This window comes from Xiphophorus maculatus, chromosome 14, assembly GCF_002775205.1.
Source record: "Xiphophorus maculatus strain JP 163 A chromosome 14, X_maculatus-5.0-male, whole genome shotgun sequence".
NCBI classification, from domain to species: Eukaryota; Metazoa; Chordata; class Actinopteri; order Cyprinodontiformes; family Poeciliidae; genus Xiphophorus; species Xiphophorus maculatus.
The window spans coordinates 15,940,937-15,964,888 of record NC_036456.1 but is presented as its reverse complement, the minus strand read 5'-3'; the positions used below and the strand labels follow the sequence as shown (position 1 = coordinate 15,964,888).

At 37.2% G+C, this 23,952-nt stretch overlaps 1 protein-coding gene across 5 annotated transcripts in view; it reads left to right on the top strand.

Moving 5' to 3' along the window:
• kcnip4 (potassium voltage-gated channel interacting protein 4) overlaps positions 1-23,952 on the top strand; it is a 163,570-nt gene that overhangs the window by 37,649 nt on the left and 101,969 nt on the right. The window contains exon 1 of one of the 5 annotated variants that reach the window (XM_023347146.1): positions 2,335-2,944. The exons of the other annotated variants lie outside the window; for them this stretch is intronic. Coding sequence (XP_023202914.1) covers positions 2,860-2,944 — 85 coding nt within the window. The 5' untranslated portion in view covers positions 2,335-2,859. Of the gene's footprint in view, positions 1-2,334; positions 2,945-23,952 lie in introns of those variants that run through there. 5 annotated transcript variants of the gene reach the window in all.

Below are 23,952 nucleotides of genomic sequence, written 5' to 3'. Positions count from 1 at the left end.
GAAGCAAAGTTTTACTGCATGGAAGCTGAACTTTTTAAATGGTTGAAAATATGGATTTTAATCAGTCCTATTCAATTGCAGTATTTGGGATAATGAAATTGAGAAAAATATTGTAATTTTATTAATTGTTTAGCTCCTTCTGAAGTAATGCAGGTTACTGAGCAGAATGTTCTGTTTTTTCTCTAATTTAACTTCTTACAAAGTGAAACTGGAAAACATGAAATACTGGGAAACAAACTTTAGGAGATGAATACATTTTTGTTCACCGACTTAATCAGGGTCATGACGAAACAACACCTTATACTTGGGTAGAAATGGTGTAATTCTGCAATAAAACACTTACAGGGAGACCAGTAAGCATGTAAGGGGTTGGAATTGGCACTAAATGGCCATATAAAGAAGCAAACAATTGAAAACATAAAAAGAAGATAAAACAAATCACAAACACATTGATATAGAGATCCATATTCTATAAATGGCTGGCAGGAAGAAAAACTCTTGACTGTCTTAAATCTTACTAAGAAAAATGAATTGCAACAACTTTGATTAAAAGACGGCAAACTTGGATTCCTGAACTTTCTTAAACAATGGTACATTTTAAGCCGGAAGCTGACTTAAGTTTAATTTACTTTCTGAGGTGGCATAGTAATATAAAAGCTGCGTAACTTCTCAAACCTTAACATTACTTTATGTTCAGACTAATGAAAAAGTTCTATAATATTTGGTTCATTGTTGGATTATAGATACTAATTTAAAGTTTCACTTGTTAATTATCACTGTCTAAACTCTCTGGATTATGAAATGAATCTTCTGGAAAAAGGATGGAGCTCCTCTTACTAGATTTCAGAAATATGGCATTGAGGACTTGGAGTTAAAAATTCATTGACTTTCAAAACAAAATCAAATGAAATATGAGGCCCTTTTAGAAAAAATATATCTATATATTATGTATCTTTTTTCATATCAGTGCCATTTCCTTATGTCAATTAAAATAAGTTCAACCACAAAAACTCTTCATCTCGCCACAGGTACCTCGTAAATTATTCACCCAGTGGAGACGCTGTACTACTTTCCTGTGGCACTCTGGCCCAGCAAAAAAGTTTCATACATTATTTCAAGTTCTTGAAATCTGTATTTTTCTCCAAGCACGCATTCACTTTTTTTTTTTTTTTTACTCCTGCCTATGGAGAAAATCCCTTGCTGCTCGTTTTGGGTCTGTAAAATGTGTGCAGTTACAAACCTTGGAAAAACTCCAAGGTCAGAATCTGCAGAGTCTCTACACTAAAATAGAACAATGCCTCTGTCTGGTGACCCATTGAGTCTTAGACCCATTTTACCAGATGTTTGGGCTCAATAAATTTCACAGCTAAGTAAAGAGATCCTTCATATTTTACATGTCAAAATTCCATCCATTTTTGGACTTAAATTATCAGTGTTCACTCCTTCCTCAGCTTATTCTTAGTGTAAATAAACCAATTATTATAGATGGTAAATAAGTGAATAATGGAATTAATTTCTGACAAATGGGTGGATGAATAATGGGGAAACCACGCATTGACGATTGGATGGATTCTGGACAAAAGCTTGGATGGAAGGACTGATGATTGAATGATTGGATTTAACTTTTCAGAAAATAAAAAAATCAGGAAAAATAAATATTTTTCCATTTTGTAGGTTTTTTTATATTTACCTGACTTTTTCAGTTGTAAGAACCATGGGAGTCTTCAGTGTGGTCAGGTGATACCGAGATGATGTTTCACGCTTTGTTTCTGCAATAGTTTCACTTCACCCAACACTTAAGGACTTCACTTAATGACCATCATTTCAGCTGGGAGAGGTTGGCATTGATGGATGAGCACAACTGAGGTACAGTGTAGACTAATTAGTGGTGATGATGATGCTCTTGGCTCTTCCTAGCGCCATCACAGATGTTAGGCGTGGCCTGTCAGTCATTATTTGCTGACCTTGATGTTGGAAGGCAGGGGCTCTAAAACCTCGTTGCTTCGTTCTCCTGGCTTTTAAATTTATGGACACAGTTTCTCATCGTTTGAGTGTCACTGTCGTCCCTGCTGCGCCGGTACAATTGTCCATTACTGTCACCCATTGAAAAAAATGTCCAGTTACACATCACACAACAGGGCTATAATGTACTGTCAGTGCTGATTCATTGAAGTGGACACTTTCCCCTTAATTCTCCTTTATTTCTCTCCGTCTCCTGGCGTACCTTCTATCTCTCCCTTCTCCTCCTCCTCCTCTTCAGCTTGAGCCAATCAGGCCACACCTCCATGGCAACCGTCAGCGAGGGTAAAACATCCACAGATGGTGTTGAGTAGAGCGAGCAGCAGGCTCACTACGAGATCAAGTGTGGGTGTGTGTATTTGTATGTGAGAGACGGCAAGGGAGAGACCCACTGTGTTGTAAAGCCAACAGGATAGTTTCTTGTTTGAGCAGGGGAAAAGTGTGAAGAGGAGGTGAGAGTTTTGGAGGAAAAGAAAACAGAGAATCTTCTTTTTATCTTCTGACGGGTAGAGAGCTGGAAAAGCAAACATTAATGACCTGACAAAAGACCACACTGCTTCACGGTGTTGATCAGCCAGGCATACCGTGGAGCTGAACTCGGACACCTTTACACCCTAGCCCCCACCACCCGCTGCCCTCCACTCACTGATGAGCATCTCTCCAGCTGCAGGCGGACTCAGGGGCCACACTGACACAGCCAGAAGTCTGGAGGATAGAAGTGGACACTTGCCCTTTTGTGGCAACTAGTCTTTCCTGGATAATTCTCTCCTTTTAACTTGACGGCTGAGTTCTGGTTTTGTGCTGGCCCCTTCAAACATCCCCCTTCCTCTAGGAGCAAAGATGAGCTGCAGGAAACGGTGCAAGCGTGAGATCTTCAAATTCGCACAGTACCTGTTCAGACTTATCACAGGCACGCTCAACACCGGTAAGACTTTGTGTTGCCATTTTTTAATTAGATCTGCTGAGGTTTTGTCCAAGTTCATCAGTCTTGAACGAGATTTAAAATGTGAGTGCCTGCAAAGCCTGCTTGTGAACTTTGAGGATGTCCAGAGTTGGATTTATGACTCAGGATGTATTGTGGAAGACTTCTAGATCTAGATGAAACATGAAACATACTGCACATCTCATTTACAGTAATCAGGATATTGGCATTTCAAGATATCCGCAGACGTAAAAGTTTTCACTTTTTTGTAAATTGTTAATGCATTGTATCATGTTAAAAGTTCAGTACAAAATGAGAAAAAGGTAATAAGAATAAAAAGTTGTTTTCTCCTTAATTATTAAAACTTGATCAAGTTAGACAATTAACATTAGAAAATAGGAGTCAGAATCAATTACTGCACCAGTGCAGAGCAGTGTTGTGTTGAATAGTTTGAGCCCCACAACTGTGACAGTATAGTTGACACCCTGCATGAGAAGATGAATATAACATAAGTACTAATGCTAATGTAAAATGCAAAATCAACACCAAACACCACAATCTAAAACTGTCACCTGGATAAGAACATGCATAAGATGATTAATACAGAGAAAAATTCTGGCAAAATAGACGAGTCAACATATTTTTACCTGTATAAATATAGTTCCACCTCTCAAAGTTTGTTATTCTTTTAATTAAACGTTCAGATTCATTACATACATTGCTAAGCATATTTTACACACTTCTCATACAATGCAAAAGGCATTCATAAGAAATGGCAGATTATTGGTTATATTAATTACAAACCTTACGGAAGCATAATGTATTAGATATGAAACACAAAACTCAAGAAAGCCAGTTTGTTTTATATTTAAATTATCCAAGGAATATATCACTTTTGTAAAATCAGATATCTTTACCCAATTATTTCTTCAGGCTATAAAAAGTTTAAATAATTATGTAACAAAGCCACATTCATCTGGAGACAAGTTATTCTACAACCTTAAAGACTTGATCCTTTTTACTTCTTCTTTGTGTAGGAAATGAACCCAACATAAGCAAGTTTTCTTTAGTTAAGCGGACAGCAGAAGAGGTTCCAGTTTTGTAATGTTTTCTTTACTTGGAAAAAAACAGTGCGAGGGATGTTACGTATGAATCCAGAGTTGGAATAAAAAATTACTCCAAAGTAATAAACACTAAGTGGATGTAGAGGAGGATACAAATTCTTGGCTAATGTTGGAGTGTGTTTCAGCTGGGCTGTAATCATTGTCTCCGTTTCACTGGAATTAAGGTAAAGGTGATTATCACTGATTATCAGCCCGCTCTTTATCAGAGAGCAGCAGCGGATCAATTTGGACAATTTATTAATCTGCTCTGGGTTAAGACACAATTGAATATATCTGGTATGAAATAGGAAACTGATATAAACAATCATTTTAAGCCCATCTCTGAGGAGAAAGTTCCCAATCATAAAATGTGTGTTGGTCTGATGCAGCAAACTATAAGAGACATTGGGAGTTTTCTAATAAGGCATGTAGTGAATCAACAGCTTTAAAAATAAACCTTGGATTATGGAGGATTATAGGTAGATTGGTTTCAATAAAGAATAAGGGTTAACATCTACTGAGCTACAGTTCTTATTAGTTATTGAACATTATACATTAAGTTTGCAGCAACCATTTATGCTTATACTGGACATGCAGAAAGTGATTTTTTGGCTGCTTCTTATTGTGGAATTTTGTACTTGTGAGAGGCTACATATGTGGCCTTTCTCTTGCCATTTAAATGTATTTTTTTTATTCAAGTTGACTTTGGACAGTATTACAAAGATGTGATCAGAGTTTTATGGCCAAATTTCCATCCTCTGGAATGTTATTTACTTTGACCTGTCACTTTTATCCAACTCGTATTTTCAAAATATTTATTTCTAGTCATTCTGGTGTAGCCTTGTCCCTCCATATCACTGTGAAACATTGCGTTTCTATTTTAAAAAAGACTATCGTTTTCAATTGACACTTTTTAAAGTGTGTTTAGGGTTAGGGCTTTATATTTGCACATTTAACATGGTTAGCATTACGAGATTAGTCTGTATTTATAGTCCATGTAGAGAATGTAGGTCCTTCCCTTAATTTTCAGGCTGCCTATGTAACATAACATATTTTAAAGCAGAACCACTTTGCTCTAAAATGTTCACATCGCTATCTTCAGAACTTGTCTAAAGATTGCATATCAATATTTTGTGACACACAGCTTTTTCTCTTTCCAAAAAGTCTGGAACAAAATGACCAGAATCCAGTAACTCTCTTTTGTGTCAGTTTCAGTGAAACGCCCCAACATGCTTCTGTGTAAAATAGATTTATTTTAAACATTGTATAACTGTTTTTGTACTTCTTGTCATTTTAAAATGTTTTCCTGATACTGCAAATAGATTAACTTATCACACAGCAACATCTTCTACACTGAAGGGTGTTTTAACACAATCTGGTAAATGTCTTGTTGCATCTCTTCTCAATTGCATCATGTATATGAATTGTACCTGTCTGTAAAGATGTTGGAGAGTACATTTGTTGTAGTTTTAGCTCTAAATAAATTGAACCAAATTAAGATGTGGCTTTGATTATTTTAGATGCAGAGATTTAAAAGATTTTTATCTAAGGCTGCCTCCTCCATCAACATTGGTTTGATTGCAGAACTAATCTAAAGTGAGTCAGGTTTTTTGAACTCAACTGTGGCCTATTTTCTTAAGTCTCTTTGACCTCAGAGATGGGGAGGAATAGCAGAGGATAAAATAAGTTCCCACAAGTGGACAGTCTGACAAAATGAATACAAGGTCTCTGATCATATTAATGTAGCAAAGCTCAAAATAAATTGTTCACTACATATTCCTCATAACTTGTTTTCATGGATATCAGCAGGTCATTTTGAGTCATATTGAAAGTCGCAACAGATAAAATAATTGTTGTGTTCTGCACTAATTTATATGGATCATTTCAAACCTCCTGTTGTGAAATGTGAAATTAGTTTGTCCTTCTTCTGTGCTCTCTTGGAAATTTCATTAGATATTAATTATTGATCCTGTAATACATGAGACTGGACAACATTTCCCCTGGGACTAACGCTGTTCAAGGCATGAGTCAGAAAAATATACTTTCTTCTGGGGGATTGTATTTCTCTAAAACAATCAAATATCCGTCAGTTGATTGTTTCCCAAAGTACCAAACTTTAAAGGACTGCAGAATCTTATTTAAAATGATTTGATGTAGATTAAAGCTGGATTTGACATAAAATGGATTTCTCTTCTATATTGTAACTTTGAAGCAAAAACCTGAATTCATACGTGCTTGTGCTGCTCAGTTGCTTGTGGCTAACCAAGTAGAAGTGGGACATTCAGATTTAATAAAAATAACTGAGACACTTTTAAATATTTCTCATGAATCGGGCAGGAGTGAGAATGAGATTTTCACAACCCATCTGTAGGAGGGGAGAGATACGAGAGTTATGTGCTTAACATGAACGCACCCCTGGTTGCTGAAAAAGAAAGCAAACACTGATATGAGTTCCCGCTGCAGAATCTGCTTATTGACTTGATTATGAATTTACATCCATCCTAGGTTTTCTATGTGAAGAAAACAAAACCTCTACTAATCAAAAATTCTTTATTTTAACGTTTTTTTCAATGTGATCAGACAGAAAAACAGGTTATGAGAGAGAGGGGGAAGACATGCAGCAAAGGTCAATGGGTCAGGACTCGAACCCGTGAGAAGTCCTTCACAGGCTAATACATTTGTATATGGGTTTACCCGTGTACCATCCCTGTGCCCATAATTCAAAGATTCTGATCTATGTTTTGCTGCATATCTACATTTTGACTAAACATTTTTAATAAATGTTGGATCTCTCTTACTTAGATTCAGTTTATATAGCACCAAATTAAAACTAATTTTATTTCAATGGACTTTACAAGATAACTGGTTCCAATTAATATCCAAACATAATATAAATATTTAATTTAAGTTGTGGTGGTACAGTAGACTGGATGCCTCATGCCTAGAGGGTTTTTTGGGAACATTCAGGACTAATGTGGCGTCATTTAGCCACTTCTGACTCAAAAAATACTAGAGCCCCTTATTTACAGTAAATAAAGGGCCCTATTTACTGGGCTAACCAACGGTTGCCATTTGGTTTTTAGGGCAACCAAAAAATATAATTAATCTTATTTTAATACTATACTGTAGTCAAATTCAAGTATACAGTATAGAGTCCAATATGATTCTGATGTATGTAAAGATGTTTTAGAATAAGATTTCTGTGGGGAAATGTTCAAACCCAGCACCTCTCATTTAGTTTATGGTCTTCAATAGGGTAGTTTCATTTAACTATAAAACATCTTTTTTTTTACCCATTCTAAGTTGCAGATTAATATAAATGGAGTTTGATGAGAGTGAAGCAGGAATGGTTGTATCTGGGTGACCAATGGACAAGAATAACAGATGAAGTCGGTTATCAGACTGGACGGGGGGATTAATTACAGTGTTCACTGTCCTAGAACATCCCTATTACTTTCATTGATCAATTAGTGTTCAAAGCCAGTAGACACACATTCATGACCAGATTTAGTTTGTCTATCACATTTGTGCCACCATGTCTCCTCCTTGTACTTAAACACATATGAACAACATGTGTGTTAAATGTTTGCTCCTTGTTGTTATTCTTGTGTGCACAGTCGTCATCCTGGTATAAAATCAATAGGAAGAATTCGCCAGATATCTTCACTGAGCACAGGAAATCACTTAATGATGAAAACAGATTTACAGAAAAGCCGATTAATAAAGACTACATTAGGAAATCATTGGTATTCATCCCAGTGCTGCAGCACAGGCGGACCTTGAAGTTTTTGAATGTTGAGGAGTGGGGAAGCAAATTACAGATGCGCATGTTTCCAGGTTATAAATCCAAACAGCAGTGTCAGCACATTTTCAGCCCTTTTGAAAAGCAGAAAGTGATTGGCTGCACACACCAAGACAAATCTTCATCATTTCCAACGTCTGCAGCATGGCCACTGTGATATATGAGCAGTTAGAGCTGCGGGCATCCATCAAGATCATGTTGATCTCCTAAAGCTTGGCTATCTTAAGACCCTTTTCAGCATCAGTTTGTGATTCAATCAATACCTTTTGGTTGTTCAATGCGATTCTTTTAAACATTTTTTCACTACTAAGTACGGCATTTACTCTGGGTTAATAGGATTCTTTTCTTTAAGTCTTTCACCACCTCTTTACACTTTGCTTCCTCCCCCAGGAGCCTAGCTGTCAAATGCCTAAACATCTGCAATGCATCATTCTTCTCCTCTCATCAGGACCAGCGTACACACATGTACTGGCAAAATATTTTAGATAACAGGACTTGCTCTCCTAAATGTATCCTATTACTCGTTTTAAAATAAAAACTAGTGAAGGTTTGTTGTTGCTGCAGTAACTAAGCTTTGCTAAGCCTTTAAAGCCTGCATTGATCCTGTTTCGTTCAACTTGTCTTTGTTTGGTGTTCACTGCAGCTGAATCATTTGTTGGCTGTGTTCTTCATAATTAAACAATGTTGGACTATTACAATGTTTAGCATTCAAATGCCTGCATATTGGGTGCAATGGCCCGCAGTAAATCCTAAGCAACTTTTTCACACTGCTTTTTCTCAAGATGCTTTATTGCCAAGTCAGCTCAATTGGATTTCGTTTCCACATACTGCTTCTTGTTATTTTTCTAAAATCCATTTGTCCGTGAGTTAATTGACAGCTCAGCTGCTTGATGTTCCTTATGTGCAAAGACAGAGCTTGAAGTATCTGCATAAATAATTTCCTAAGAGAAAAGAGGTTGTACATCAGCAACGTATAAATTAGTGTCTTGATAATGCTTCAGAAAATGGTCAGTTGCACAAATATTTCTCAGTAACCATGTGTCCAGAGTACCTAGAGAGATCCCATCTATGTGCAGGGAGAACATACAAATTTCATGCAGAACTTATGGATTGGCCAAGAGTTCAATTTGTGACCACTTTGCTTCAATGCAACAGTGCTGTCCAACTTCATCACCTTGAGGTATATAGGCTGAATTTGAAACGTAAAAACATTGGTGCAAATGATACCGTGCTTCTGTAAGCACTGGTATAATCACTTGGCTTATGAGCTCAGATAAAAATGTCCTTAGAAGGAGGGCCTATGCTCCTTCACATTAAAAGGAGTCTTCCAAGATTGTTTGGGCAGGTGCTCAAGATTCCTCCAGGGCAATTTCCTTTGGAGGTTTTCTGAGCACACTCCAGAGGGAAGGAGACCCTGGAGCAGTCCACTTTGCTGGACAGGAGCTCAGCTGGGAACTGAAGCTCCAAGGCTGTGACTAGGCGGTGCATTGTATGAGCAGGCACTAAGGCATCTCCAAATGGCTGCCAAAGGTAGCTAGAGAAACCTCAAGCTTTAATTTTCACCTCTAAAATTGGGTTTCCAATTCTGTTTCTTGTTCAATTGCAAATATAAGTTTTTAAATGTTTTAATTCAGGTACACCAAGAAGCAACTTGCCAAAGAAAAATGGCTTTCCACTTTAACTTTTATCAGATTCTTAAATGTGGGGTTATCCTCATTAACAATTCACAGCAGGAAGTTTTCTTATATTCTTGACGGTTTGTGTTCAAAGTCTTTGAAAAATGTTGTCGAAAGGCCAACTATGTTTTCAATATTGTTTGGTAAATCTTAGAAACTGAACTTTGTCATATTAAGAAATTGTAAAATATTTCAGTCTCCTGTGAGAAAGTAGTCTTGTGTTTTTAGTGCCATGACATGTTAAGTTACTCATCCAGTATACCGCTATATAAAAAAAGCATTCACTTACTCCTCAGCCAGCACTTGTGAGCGTCTGTGTGTGCAAACTTCTGCACAATGACGCTAGAGCCCGTCTTTGTTTCCCTCTCTTTGGTTTCCTGATAGCTATTAGCAGTTCATGTTCCACCTGTCCCATGAGGACAGCACGTTCAAAGCCCACTATCCCCAGCCAAACACTGAATATTTGATACCTGGAGGCAGCTAAGGTTGGCAATCAAGTCTGCCAAACAATACCTTCTTTCTGGACGCTATAAGCAGTGCGGTTTTATGCCGCACACAGCATTTATGGCCAGTGGTTTATAGGTAGATTGTTCTTTTAGTACAGAGTCTGTGAATATTGATTCATTCAGTCAGCAATAAGACATTGTACTCAGCGATTTAATTTGAGCCGTTCTTCAAAATCCATATACATAAATTATTTCATGGAACCTTAAGACCTTTGATTAAAATGATTTTAAAGTAAAAATCGCTTTTAATGCCGTGTAATAAACCAGTGCATCTCTGTGTGATACCTGAACTTTTCTCTTCTCTTGCTTGGATAAGCAAAACTGCAGCAGATGGTAATCTGTGTTGCGTAACATTTCCTTTCTAGTTCAGTGTACCAAGATCAGATCTTCCTCACTTCCTTTAATATACCCCAATCTAAGTATATTAAGATCAGAAGTTAAATGTTTGTGCTCCTGCTGGCGCACATTCAGCTAACTTGGAATGCAATATGTTTTAAGTAAACCCGTGACTCTGAAACTATCCCCAAATAAATCAAATATAGTGCCTTGCAAAAGTAGCATTTTTGCATTCTGTCATGGTACAACCACAACATTTAGAGTGTTTGTTTTTTATGTGAATCAATTAGAACACACATGGAAAGTTAGGCTTGAATTTATTATTATTATTTTTTTCCCCCCACCTTTTCCCTCTGGATTATTATCCTTGAATAAAAATCTAGTGCAACCAGTCCCATTCAGAAGTCACCTAATTAGTAAATAGAGACAAAAGAACAAAGAAGAACAATATTCCAAACTTTGAACATCTACCAGATAACTTCTTGGTAGATTAGAAATGGAAAGAACATAGCATGATCTTAAACGTAGTCAGAAAAGCTGTTCATTTAATCTAGCTATTGAAGGCAAGGATAGCATTAATCAGAGAAGTCAACTCTGGAGGAGCTGCAGAGAAAATAAAGATTTCAGGTGCCAATCTGCGACATCAAAGTACAGCTGTTGAGTCTCTTGCAAAATGGAAAAAAGGACAGTATCGGTGTCAACTGGAAACAGAATTGTTTTAGCTTCTCCCCTTAACCTTTCACCATGACTCCCTTTTCCAGCTTGACTGCCTTTGTCGGCCGCAGAATGTCGACTGTGATATGTGTAACTGTATCGGCCTCTTCACAGGTTCGTTCGCTGTCTCTGTTTCAGCCTCCCTGGTTTCTGGTTTCTGCTTCCAAACCAGAGCTGCACAGATTCTTTAGCTCTCCTCCACTCGGCTGCATCGCAGATTTTATTGAAACTTGCAGCTGATTTTGCTTAGAAACCAAACTTCCACACGGTGGTTGCTTTGTCTGAACCACTGGTTGTCATGCTGGCTTAAATACATTTGTTCTTGTGCTAAAAGAAAAGAAATCATCTATTTAATTGTCCATCTAACACTATTTTCTCCGCCGCAGTCAAACTCTTCTATTGGAGAAGTTTGCGTCCTTCAGCAGCCCTCTAATTATAAACCTTATTAATTACCAGAAGCAATTAGCTAATGATTAGCTTGTCACTTGAGTGTCACCATCAAAATTGAAAAAGGTGATTACAGTTTTACACGTCCAGGGACTCCTCTCAGGAAATTTGTGTACAGTACAATCTCATACATTAACAGCAGTTGCTGAAATGAATGCCCTTCTCTTCGTTCTCCAAATCTGCCATCTTGTTTTGATTTGGCTGGGTTTTTCTCATATCTTATTTTTTTGTTTTGTTTTTTGTTTTTCTCATGGTTGTGCTCCGAGCCCACTGTGCTGTCAAGCTGATCTTATTGAAATGAATGAGGGGGCTGTGGCTGCACAGGTACTCAGCCACAGGAGTCGTGTTTGTTTGCACTTGTATCAATTGGCTCCATGTCGCCGCCGCAGCTTCCAGCGATCCTTCAGATACCCTTGGTGGCATTTCTGCACTTTTGCCTGGATTTGCATTCATCCCCAGCCTGTGGGGTTGTCTCTCTCTTATCTTTTTTTTTCACTGCCCATTTGATTCATCCCTGGCCGGGGCACATAATCAGTTTTCCCATTTGCTCTAATGTTTGTAAACGAGAGTCTCTTTGAGTGAAAGGAATGGCGGGGTTATTTTTAGTCGGGTGTTCATCTGTTGAGATGTGAGCTCTGGTGTTCAAAGAAATCACTCTTGACTGATTTCAGGATAAAATTTGAGGTTTTAACCTTTAATCAACCTTGTTTACATACCTTTACTTTAAAAAAAATACTTGAATCAATACATATTGCACCTTTTATTAATTAATTCATTAATCAGTACACCAAGTATCTGCTCTGTTCATGCCAGTTAGTTTAAAGTTGCATTTAAGAAAACTTCAACCATGTCACATCACTGAGCTAGCCAGTAATTTTCTTCGATTTCCTGGTTGTTTTCTTTTTCATCTCTTTCACTTTGAGCTGCTCAAAATAATTTAAAGCATAGCTCCTACTGGTTAGTTTAGATCTGTAGCCTAAATGGGAGAAGTTACACTACTCTGCCAGCAGAGAACAAAGAAAGGGTTATATTAAAACGAAAGCAGTTTTAAATACATCAGGTTTTCTTTGGACTCGGCCCTCTAAAAAGAGTTAATTAGTTGGGTTTCACTTTTGGCTCAATCTACTGTTCAGTGGTCAATGCATTGGGGGGTATACAAAAACTGCTAAAGTCTGAAACTCCTCAAAGTCTGAACATTTCCTGATTAGGAATGCAATACATTCTAAAATGAAGAGTAGCTCCTAGAAAGGAAATTAAAAAAAATAATTGGGGTGGTTTATATCTTTTGCAGCTCTACATGTAATACGAGATGTAGTTCCTTTTTTGCTAGACTGAGATGAGTTGCATGAATATTTTTGTTGAAAGCTATGATTATACCAATCACAACCAACACCAATCAGCTAGATCACAAGCTCCTGTTGTAATTACTTGTATAAAAGAAGGACAGAGGACTGAAATATGGCCTTAATTTAATTGAAAAATGTAAATAAAACTGGATTGCTTCTTAGTTTATTATTGCAGTTTGCACTTTCATTCTTAGTCCACTGCTCAGTACTGTTCTCGTTCTCATGCAATCATTTTCAGGTCTGTGTGTGCTCAGTGTACCCTACTGTCGATCGTATTTCCATGAGAACATCCTTTTTGCACCACGAGCTGTTAGTTATTGTAAATATTAAGCGGGTTTCACCAGTTTATATTAATTTAGTCATGCATAGATGCTGCACATTCTTGGTAGTTTTAATAAAGTTCTGAAACACAATCAGAAATATTTGTTGAAAATGATATTGAACATCAAATGTTTTATTGAAACACTTTTCTCGCTGCAGTCCAACAAGAACTCTGGTTCCTGTATTTTTTTCTTCTTCTTCTTTCATATTTTATTTTCCTCGGGCACTGCTTGGATCCATGGATGAAAATGACTCCTCTGAAAATGGTTTCCATGTTCTCGGTGATTGGTTGCAGATTGAAAATTTCTAAAAGATCAATCTTCCTTAAAAGAAAAGGAGGGGCTTTGTGAAAAAATGTCAAACGGTTGGATAAACATCTGGAATGAAGAGGTGGATATAAATGACAGGCTGTTGTTTCCTCATATGAGACTTTTTGACATTTAAGCTATGCCACACTGCTGCTTTGACATAGTGACTGAAGCTGTAGCCAGGAAATGATGTTTAAGGCCAAGACTTTATTTTACAAGAATCTGCAAAATGCAGGTTAAGGCTCCCTTACATTGGCATTCATACCATTTGAAATATATTATGTTTAGTAATATTTGCAATCTTCAATGAAATTTACTGGGGTTTCAGTTGACAAACCAGCACAAAGTAGTCCATATTTTAAGTGTAAGGAAAATCCTAAATGTTTCTCAAAGCTTTACAAATAAATGAGCATGTTTTTTTTTTATTTAAATTAAGCCCTCCTCAGTCAGCACTAAAACCACATTTTGTTTCAATTACAACTTTATTGTTTCTAGTTATGTCTCTACCCGCCTGGCAAATATGAACAGTTTTTTGTCCATTCTTCTCTGTTAAAAAATTAAGATAAATAAAAAGGCATCTTGTGATGGACAGCAGCTGTGAACATGCATTTTTCAGATAACTCCAGCCATTTTAACACTTGACTCAGCTTTGATGAAAACCATTTCACTGTAGCTATCACTTTATGTTTGTGTCCTGCTGGAAGGTAAACTTCAACCACAATCCTTTGCAGTTTCACAACTTTTTCTGGATTTCTTTCTATTTACCTCTATCCATCTTTGCATCAACTTTGCCAGCTTTCCTCTGTGTTATGAAACATCATCCTCACAGCATGATCCTTCCGACACCTTGTTTCACCATGGGGATAGGGTGTTCAGTGTAGATTCTGCCATCTAATCTGTGGATCTCTGCAGTTTCTCCAGAGTTACTGTGGGCCTCTTGGCTGCTTCTCTAATGAATGCCTACACTGCCAGAAGCAAGGTGGTTGTTTTTGTAGGTTTTGGAGTTGTGCTATGCTTGTTAAACTTTATGATGATGGCTTGAACAGCACTTTGTTTTATGTTCAAAGCTTGAGATACTGATTTAAAACCTAACCCTGCCTTAAACTTCTCCACAACTTTATCTATGACATGTCTGCTGTGTTCCTTGCTCTTCATGATGCTATTTGTTAATGCATTTAACATTCTCTAACCAACCTCGGAGGCCTTCACAGAACAGCAGGAGTAATACTGAGATCAAATTAGACACAAAATTAAATTGGGCGTCTTCTGAACACAATTTGCCGCTCCAAATTTTATTTTGGAGGGATAAGAGTAAAAGCAGCCGAACCCAAATACTGTGATACAGTTTTGATTTGCAGGCTGGCCACAGACAGAGCCTGTGTGCTCCTTCCTGTGTCAGTTCTGTTAAGAACTGATGTAATCTCAGATTTTGAATGTGTGCATAGATTTTTCTGTCACGCCTCGCCTTGTGTTTTAGTTTAGGTGTGACTCTGCTCTCTGTAATTAAATGATTCTCTTGATTGTAATTGCATTTGAGTAACCGCAGCTGCTCTGGAGGTCAAACAGAGAAAATAAACTCCCTATGTAACTGTTTGATTGTGCTATCTCTCCAAGAGAGGGTGTAAGAAATAAATTGTGTGAACAGAATATTTTCATCCTATCCTATCCTCTCTCGGCTGATCCGTGATCTCCACATTTTAAGCTTTAAGTCAAGGGCACTAAAACCCTGTAGGCTCATATTTGCAGGAGTATGTTTCTGCACATCATCTCTTCACACCTTTGCTATAAACCAGTGTAATCTCCTCCGCTCTCCTGCAGAGGTTGTCCTGAATGGCTATGTGGGAAATAAAGCCCCGTTTCCATTTCTCCACACATTGACCCTTGGCCTCATCTCTTACATGGCTGGCTCTATGTATCACACCAGGGAGGTAAAAGCTGAGGGAATCATCTGTGGTCAGAGTTGAAGCCTAGTACAGAAGCACAAATGCCTTAATTGGAACAATGCAAATTAACTAATTTCTCATCCTATTCATCCTCATCACCACCACAAAATCTGCCTTATTGTTTCTATAGATTTAAATTTTCATGATTTGTATTTCTGTATATCCGTCTTATACTGTGTTGCTCTAACTGTTCCATCAGAGAGACAATGTATTGTCTCCTGGCATTGCATTCAACTTGAGCTTGACATTTAATATTTGGTCCTCCAAATGTTGTACAAAGCTGTAGATCAATCCACATTTACTCCTAAATTCAGAATGTGCTAAGCTTGTTTTGCTTCTTCACTCAATCTTGCTGGTGCCACAGGATGCCAAGCTGTTCCCTAGGGGTATGACGGTGGAAAATAATTTTAAAACAGATTGAAGCTGTTAATGTAGCGACAAGGACTGGATGTGATGCATCATGCTCTGAGCAGCAGCAGCAGCAGCAGCAGCACATCCACCATGGAAGCAAGGTGTCATTTGAAATTTTATCTATGCTGTGTTTTTTATGCACTGCTGCAACCATAGTATATTCAATTTAAATGCAAAGCAACAGAGGAGGAGGTTTTTTGTTTGTCATTTACAGTAGGTCTGCCTCAGCAATCCTCCAAGCTTTGGCCCATATAGAAAATGTCCATCTGCTTTTATACCATACCACAGATCACCCTGACCAGTCAATTGCCCCTGACTGGCTGCTCAATATATTAGATCTCGACCTAATAAGGATGGATCACCCTTTTGGTCTTCTTCTTCCTTTCAGGTGTCTCAGCCTATTTTTCCGTTTGACATATTCTGTGATTAAATGGTGCCTCCAGAGGAAATCCATGGCTTTTGCTCAATCTTTTATTCTTTTTCACCTCTCTTTGCATGCTGGATGGCACAGATTTGCACTAAATAGGTCTGGGATTGATGAATATGATAACATTGATTTGGATGACTTAGAAAAACAAATTCCTAAATGTCTCAAAATTGCAATATTTAAATTTGCATTCTTGGAGGACAAACCAAAGAGATCCCAGAGAGTTGAATAATCTCCATATATTCTGAAATATCGAAGGCCCACTGTGTCCTCAGAAATCCTGAACATTTCTTGAACACCTTTGACTCACCAGGTTCATCAGGGCCCCCACTGTGTCCTCACAATCATTTTCATTAAATGCAAGACAAATGTTTTCTGTCTGACAAACACCTGAAGCAAAAAGTCAGCAAGTCTTCTTTCACTGAATATTGCTGTTGACTCTAAATGCCACATCAGATTAGACCACAGTCTCTCAGGACAGGTCAGGTCAGTGTGAAGGTGGTGTGAAATTTTGTGATGAGATCTTTGACAAAAACTAAACAGTGTGATGTGTTAAAGGCCACCTAGACCAAAACACGTCTGGTTCAATTTGGGAGTTGTTCCATCACTTTTTAGTAAAGCAGTAAAATGCAGTTTTGTAGAACTTAACCCACTGCTGACTTCATCTCATACCATGAGTAGGTACAATGGTGGAATGATTTTTGTTTTGTTCAGAGATTCAGCAGTGTGATTATGTCACACTCTTGTGTATCTGCCTTTCCTTTCATTGGCTCAGCCATCAATTTATTATGTATTTGAGACCAAAGTATCCACACTTGAAGCCACAAATAACCCAGGTTAGAGTGGATGTTTTATTAAAATGCCACATGAGCGCTGAAGGTCCAACATGCCATGTGACAAAGAGCCAATAAGAAAATTATTATTAATCTGGACACTCCAACATGACAATGGCCCAGAAACTGACCAGTGAGTCCACAAAGACCAGATGAAAGCTGAGGAATGGAAAATCTTGATCATTGGGATTTAGTGCAGTAACACAAAAAAGGGTTGTACCTGAAGAGAAATCCCCCCAACATCTCACTGCCAAAGGTGAAGAGTAAAACTTTCCTCTGATGAATGTCAGAGTTCAGTAGGCAGTTACAAGAATTGAGTAGTACAGTGTCTTAACTTTTCTTCTGCTAAAGAATGTTTTTTTTATCTCACTTTTCCGAGATACAAATTTATGTTCCTCAAAAACACCTTCACTTCCTTACATTTACATCCGTGCACAACACAAGTTGTTTAATACATCAACTTAATGTTGTAGATCAAAAAACAGTTCTTGTAGCTGCATGATGCCAGCGCTTCACATGGTTAATTTTTAAGCCAAGAATGTCATCTCAAAATTACTTGCAGGTCAAACATGTTGTGCAATGAGCTGCATTATTTAACCACGACAGGTGAGATAAAAAAAGAAAAGAAAAAACATTTGTAATGATTTTATGTACAAAATGCACTTTTGTGGGCTTAAGTTTGACAAAGCTATGCTCAGTTTGGCTTTGTTTGAATATTTTTCTATCTTTTTATATAAAAATGTAGAATGACAAACTTTGAACTGTAAGAACAGAGTGACTTAATATTTTAAAATCTTTGTGTTTCTGGTAAACGGGTCTATAGCTTCATGCTTATGCTAGTGACTCCATGAACCAATTGAATGGCAAAATGCTACATTACAGCTAATATGACAAAAATAGATTGGCGAGCTTTTTAAGACTGAAGTATAAGAAACTGATGGAAAATGAACTTGGAGAACATCTCCGGTAAATGCTCCGCAGTAATAAATATCATATATAGTAGAGAATCGCATTTTCCTTGAAAATTCTTCTAATCTCCCACAGACGGTGCAGAGACAGCCCAGTTATTGAACAAAAAGATATGTGGTAAAAAGAGGGAAATGAGTAATTTGAGCTTTGTTGGAGTAAACAGAATGGAATCACTGGAGTGGAAAAAGCAGAGATACAAGCAAAGCCTTTATTTCCATTCTTGTCGTTTTTGTAAAATGTTTCGTTTCATGAGTGTGAGCCAGCAGGCTGTTTTCAGAGTTGCCCATTTTGTAGTAGCAGGCATCGGTTTCTTTTTGTAAAGTTAAAAAAAAATAAACCCATAAAAGATAAAAAAATTTTCTGTACTTCAAATTTTATTTTCTTTAGCTTCAGACAAAAAGAGAACAATAAAACAAATATAGTATCTTATGTAAGTTTGTAATGAGCAAGTTGGAGTTTAGGGTCTCATGAGATATTCTGATATTTAATAATGGCAGAAAATCCTTGGAGACAGAAGAAGTGATGGAAGGACGATCCAAAGATAATTTAAATAAATTCTTAACTAGAAAAAGATAAAACTGAAAGCATTTTTAAACAAGTGTTTCACATCCCACATAAAGTTTCATATAGAGCAGAATCTAGAAGATTTGTAAGATCTTCTACAAATCTTCAGGCTGCAAATAGTTACATTTTGAAATGTGTGAAATGTAAACAAGCGAGGGGGGGAAAAAAGTCAGCACAAAAACTGCAAGAAAGCAACCAAAAGTTAAAGAAGGGATGATATTATGTTTGAAATGCAAAACTCTGGTGTCAAAGCAGAGAGTGATGTTTACCCAAGACAAAAAGTGTCCAGCTTTGATTTGAGTTCATAAATTAAACATTTATGAGGTAATTACAGAAGAAGATTGGATATATCTTGTCTGTGAGGAGTAGCTTGGAGAGCTAACCTTATAGAGGGTATTAAAAATACTCTATGGTCATTTCAACCTGCTTGTAATACACAACAGCCAAAAATGAACATACATTACAAAAACAGAAATTCAAACTTCTACACCTCCGGCACCATTCAGATCAGTTGATAATGCATTTTGTTTAGATATAGTTTTATTTTAAGGTCTTAAATAATTTTAATTTCTTCCCCATGTCTCTTAACCTCATTTTACCTAATTATTTATCTGTTTGATTTGAATATTCTCATTTCTGTTAAATTAAATGATTTTGTCAAACTTTTTTTTTTTTTTTTTGCTATGTAAAACAAAGAAAACGTTGGCACAAATGTAGGTCCTAAAATTGTGTTTATTTCACCTAAATATCTGGGCTGGATAAATTTCTTGATTTGTTCAGTGAATAAATGTTTATCTCTGAAAAGGTCAATATTAACTGAGAAATAAACAAGAGCAAAGTTTCAGTTTGGTTGCAGCAGCTTGGTGACTTTAGATATTAACCTTCTTCATAATGCTGTGCCCATCTGTCCCAAAGTTTGCATGTCACATATTGTTATAAGATTTCTTTTTTTTGAACACCAATAATCCTACCTGATGCTGCTTGATGATAAATGTCCACAATGTAGAGTGTTGCATGCATTTATGCTTGTGTCTGATGTAAGCATTTGACTGACTCCTCTAATGCTTGGCAGAATAATGAACAATACTTTAAATATAAATTATATATTAAGGTGCTTCAATCACATTAGCATTACTTTCCCACTTTTACCTTCTTTGGCTGCAGATTAGCCTTTTATGAATTTTTATTAGTTCTTTTTTTACGCTTTGATTAGCTTTTTGATTTAATGTCTGTCACTTCACTCAGGCTGACTGATGAGCGATGACTTCATACATAAAAGGCACATATTAAATGCTGATGTTCTTTCATTGGCTGGAGCTGAAACTGTGTGATGATGGGAAGGGCATTAAAGATGAGGTCCTCTTGAGGATCGCTGATATTGTCTGTTATAGAGAGAGAGGCAAAGATGTATGATTTCATCATGGAACAGGAGGAGGCTGGACCTCATGTTGGACATTGGTATGGTCGATTATGAATTTATGTTTAACATTATGTACGATAGCTTGACCTCATGGTGTTATTCATTATATCTACCCAGCTTTGATACATTTTAGAAGTGTTCAGAGGGATATAGAAGCTGCTATATACTGGGGAAAAAATAAAAACAATTGTCTGATTTAAAAGGCCTAATTTAAGCTTTATGCAATCTCTTGAAGTTACTTGAAGTCTAATATCATTCTACTTGACACTGCGTAGGTCCGTGGGTACTTGAGGTGAATCAAAACAGATGTCTGCTGGATACGTCAGACAAATGTCAGTTTTTACTCCCACACACTGTCACACAGCAAACTGTTCAGTGGTAAACTGAGGAAAGTTATGGCACATGTATACGTTGATTTATTATATGCATCTTTTCAACAATTATTGGTTTAATGTATTATCTAGTGTATTATCTAAGTTGCCATAATTTTGGTGACTTATTTTTATAATCTGAGTCCAAGTTGAAACCTTGGAGTTTCCTGCAAGTAATTTTAAAAGTGGAGTAGTAGCTTTCTTTTTTTATGTTCACATTCTCTGCTCTGCTAACTTTAAAGTAAATTTCAATCAACGTAAAAGAAACATCAATAGTTTCTTTACAAAACAAGTACAAATGCTTTGAATACCAGATATAGTGCTGAGTACAAATGTCTCGATCCGCCTGCATGTACCTCTGTTGTTCCTTCCTTTAAAGGTTTTTAAGGGTCACCTCACTGGGACCGGACTGGAGAGACACCTTATCCTTTCTAGCCTGGGAACATCTGAGGATCCCGGAGGATGAGCTGGACAGAGGGATATCTGGATTTCCATCTCTGACCTGTTACTCCTTGATCTAACAAAAGCAGTGGCTTGATTCTTGTGCAGACAGTGATCATAGCAGGTTACACAGCATGGAACTTGTACTGTGGAGCATTTTTATGCAATCACTGCAATCTGAACAGATCCTAAGTTTAACAAAGAAATGCAGGTTTAAAACAGACTCAATTACTTAAGCTTTATTAACCTGATCATAATCAGGGACAAAATAATATCTGGATCGGTGCATCCCTAGTTTTTAGTTTGTCTTCAGAAGTTGCACACATCTAGTTCCTTAATTCCCTTTATAGTAAGGTTTTAAGATGTCTTTTTTTAAACCGGTACTGCTATATGAGCTTGACTGCTTTTACAGCTTTCGGGCCACACACTGTAAAATATTTGTGATTTAATATAAGCAGCCATTTTATTCAAGCTTCTTTTTTTTTTTTCTTAGAATGAAACTTTACCCTTTTGCCATAATTTTCCACAGAAAATCTTCTTTTGTAGCATCTGCTGCTGGTTTGTATAAGCGATGGCGCCAAGCTAAATGATAGTACCTCCTGGTTCATGTTTAATGGAGGACCCTATTACAGATGAAAAATGGCCCCTGTGCCGTAATGGCTGAATAAATCCAGGCCCTGGAGCAGCCACACAAGATGCTCTTAAGAGTCACGATGCAGCATAGCAAGGTGATGATTTCTCTACTGAAGATACTGCCCAATATTTTCTGATGAGCCTTTGTAAGAATGTATTTTCAGGTGCTGCCACGCTGAATATTACCCACTCTAAATGTTGTAGTTTTTTTATTGGAGAGAAAGACCAACGGGCTGTGTGAAATTTAATTTATCCTGCAAAAGATGAGCTCTTTATGGATTTTTCATGGTGCAGAAGTGCAAGGTTAGCATCGGCATATTGACGGATACCTTTATAAGATTCTGCTGGTTTGATGCAGGTTATTTGTTTAGATGAGGTGAGGTTTGAAATCTGTGTTGATTATGGACTATAAATAAAAGAAACTGAGGAAGAGTCTATTGACTTTTTACTCTCATACTTCTGAAATTACATGATCATTTTTTAAAGATTGTTGCCAGTCAGTCTGGGAAGTTTAATAAGAGAATTTATGCAAAATTCTAACACCATCATTCCACTGTAGGGGAGGATTATTCACAAGTGTGAAATATTGATTAAGGTTGCCCAAAATGAGTCTGAACAAAGCTTAGATAAATGACAAAAAAACAAGTGTCTACCTTATGTTTGATACCTTATGATCTGACCTATAATCTGTAAATGCATAACCTTTTTCTTTGGAGGAATGTGTTTTTCTTAGTATGACGTGTGAAGTTTTTAGCGCCAAGCTTTGTAGCGTTGGTATTTCCTGTTTTTAGTTTCTGATTTCATTCAAGTTAACCTTCATAAAAAAGAACAAGAATTTGCAGATTTAAAAATCACATTTCTGTAGCCATTCAGGAAACAAATGGTCATAAAACAATTTGTAAAGAGTTTGGGATCCACCAGTTCACTTTGTGACAACTGCTGTCTTTCAACTTCTGAAGACTTTTAATAATTATTTTGAACGTAAAACATTCTTTTTGTCAACATGCATTAAAAAGAAAATAAAAGATGCATTTTAATATAGAAATATCAGCCTCTTGGGGGCGGGGAGGTAGTTTTGTGGTAGTTTGAGCTTCCTCTGCGTCATCTCGACCGCAATGTCTTTGAGTCGTTAATGAAGGAAGTAGGACTTAAAGCAGTAAGTCGTGAGTGGAAAATGTGTGGACATGAGCCCAAAAAGCCACATTGTTGCATCAAGAAATTGTTAGAGTAAAATCAATGTCTTCTAATGGCCAAGTCCTGACTAATCCAATAAACATGTTGTGTTAGTATGTGAAGTGAGTACTTGATGGAGTAAGCCCAACAACCTAATGGAGTTGAAGCTGTTCCGTGTGGGAGAACATCGTACATTAACTTGAGCTGTCTATTGTGAAAATCTGATATTATTTCATTTTCATTCTAAAGCATGAATAATTAGCTGGATATACTAACATTCACACATCACTGCATATATTTTTATACGTATATATAACATTCATTGAACATTTACATGCCTGGCAGCCCAAGTTTTACCCCAGAACACTATGCTGTGCAACTCTTCAAACAGAAACGCAAACAAAGAGATCTCTCTCGCTGCCATGAGGGCCTAGATATACACATAATAGACTCGGCAAACAAACTTTCACAAACAAAGAGAGAGTACTTCACACGTCAGGAGATCACATTTCCCATTAGTCTCCTCCTCCCCTTGCTCCACGTAGAGCTCAGAGCCTCACCCCCAAGTGACATGCAGACAAATTGGTCCTGAAGAAGCCCAGAAGCAATCAGAGCTCACCACTGGCCTACAATTACACGTCCTCTAACAAAGCGATCAATGTGCTCACTGTGTTTGAACAGCACAAGCTGGAACATGCTAAAATAGACTTTCTGGTTGCCTGAATGAAGCTGTTAAATAAAAAGGAGGAGAGGAGTTCAAAAGGTAATTTTTTTTTATGTGCAAAGACGGTCAATGCCTTCAGCTTGAAATGGCAGTGGGCTTATACGAGTTTCTTTAACTGGGGCAGCAGATTGAGTTTTTCCCCCCTTTGCCTTTGATCTAAATGTGCAGCCTTTAGAAAATAAAGTGATTACTAGACTTCCTAATTACGTGTAGTACAACACCAAGGGAGATTAGCTCAATTTGGGTTGTTAGACAATTAAAGCAAAAGCTATGATCCTAAATGAAGCAACAGGATTCCCCTGTGGTCAGTGTATGTTCTCACCTCACATGCATCTCATTTTGCACACCACTGTTTTATAATCTAGGCTGATATTAGCTGCCCCATGAGTGATTCTGCTCAATCTACCATAACGCTGTAATGTGCTTTTAGAATAAGTGATAAAAAGGGCAATGAATGTCAATGTTCCCTGGAGTAAGTGTATATAGACATACAGTGCAAAGATTGTTCACTTTTGGAAAACTTTCAAGTGACTTGCAAATTTT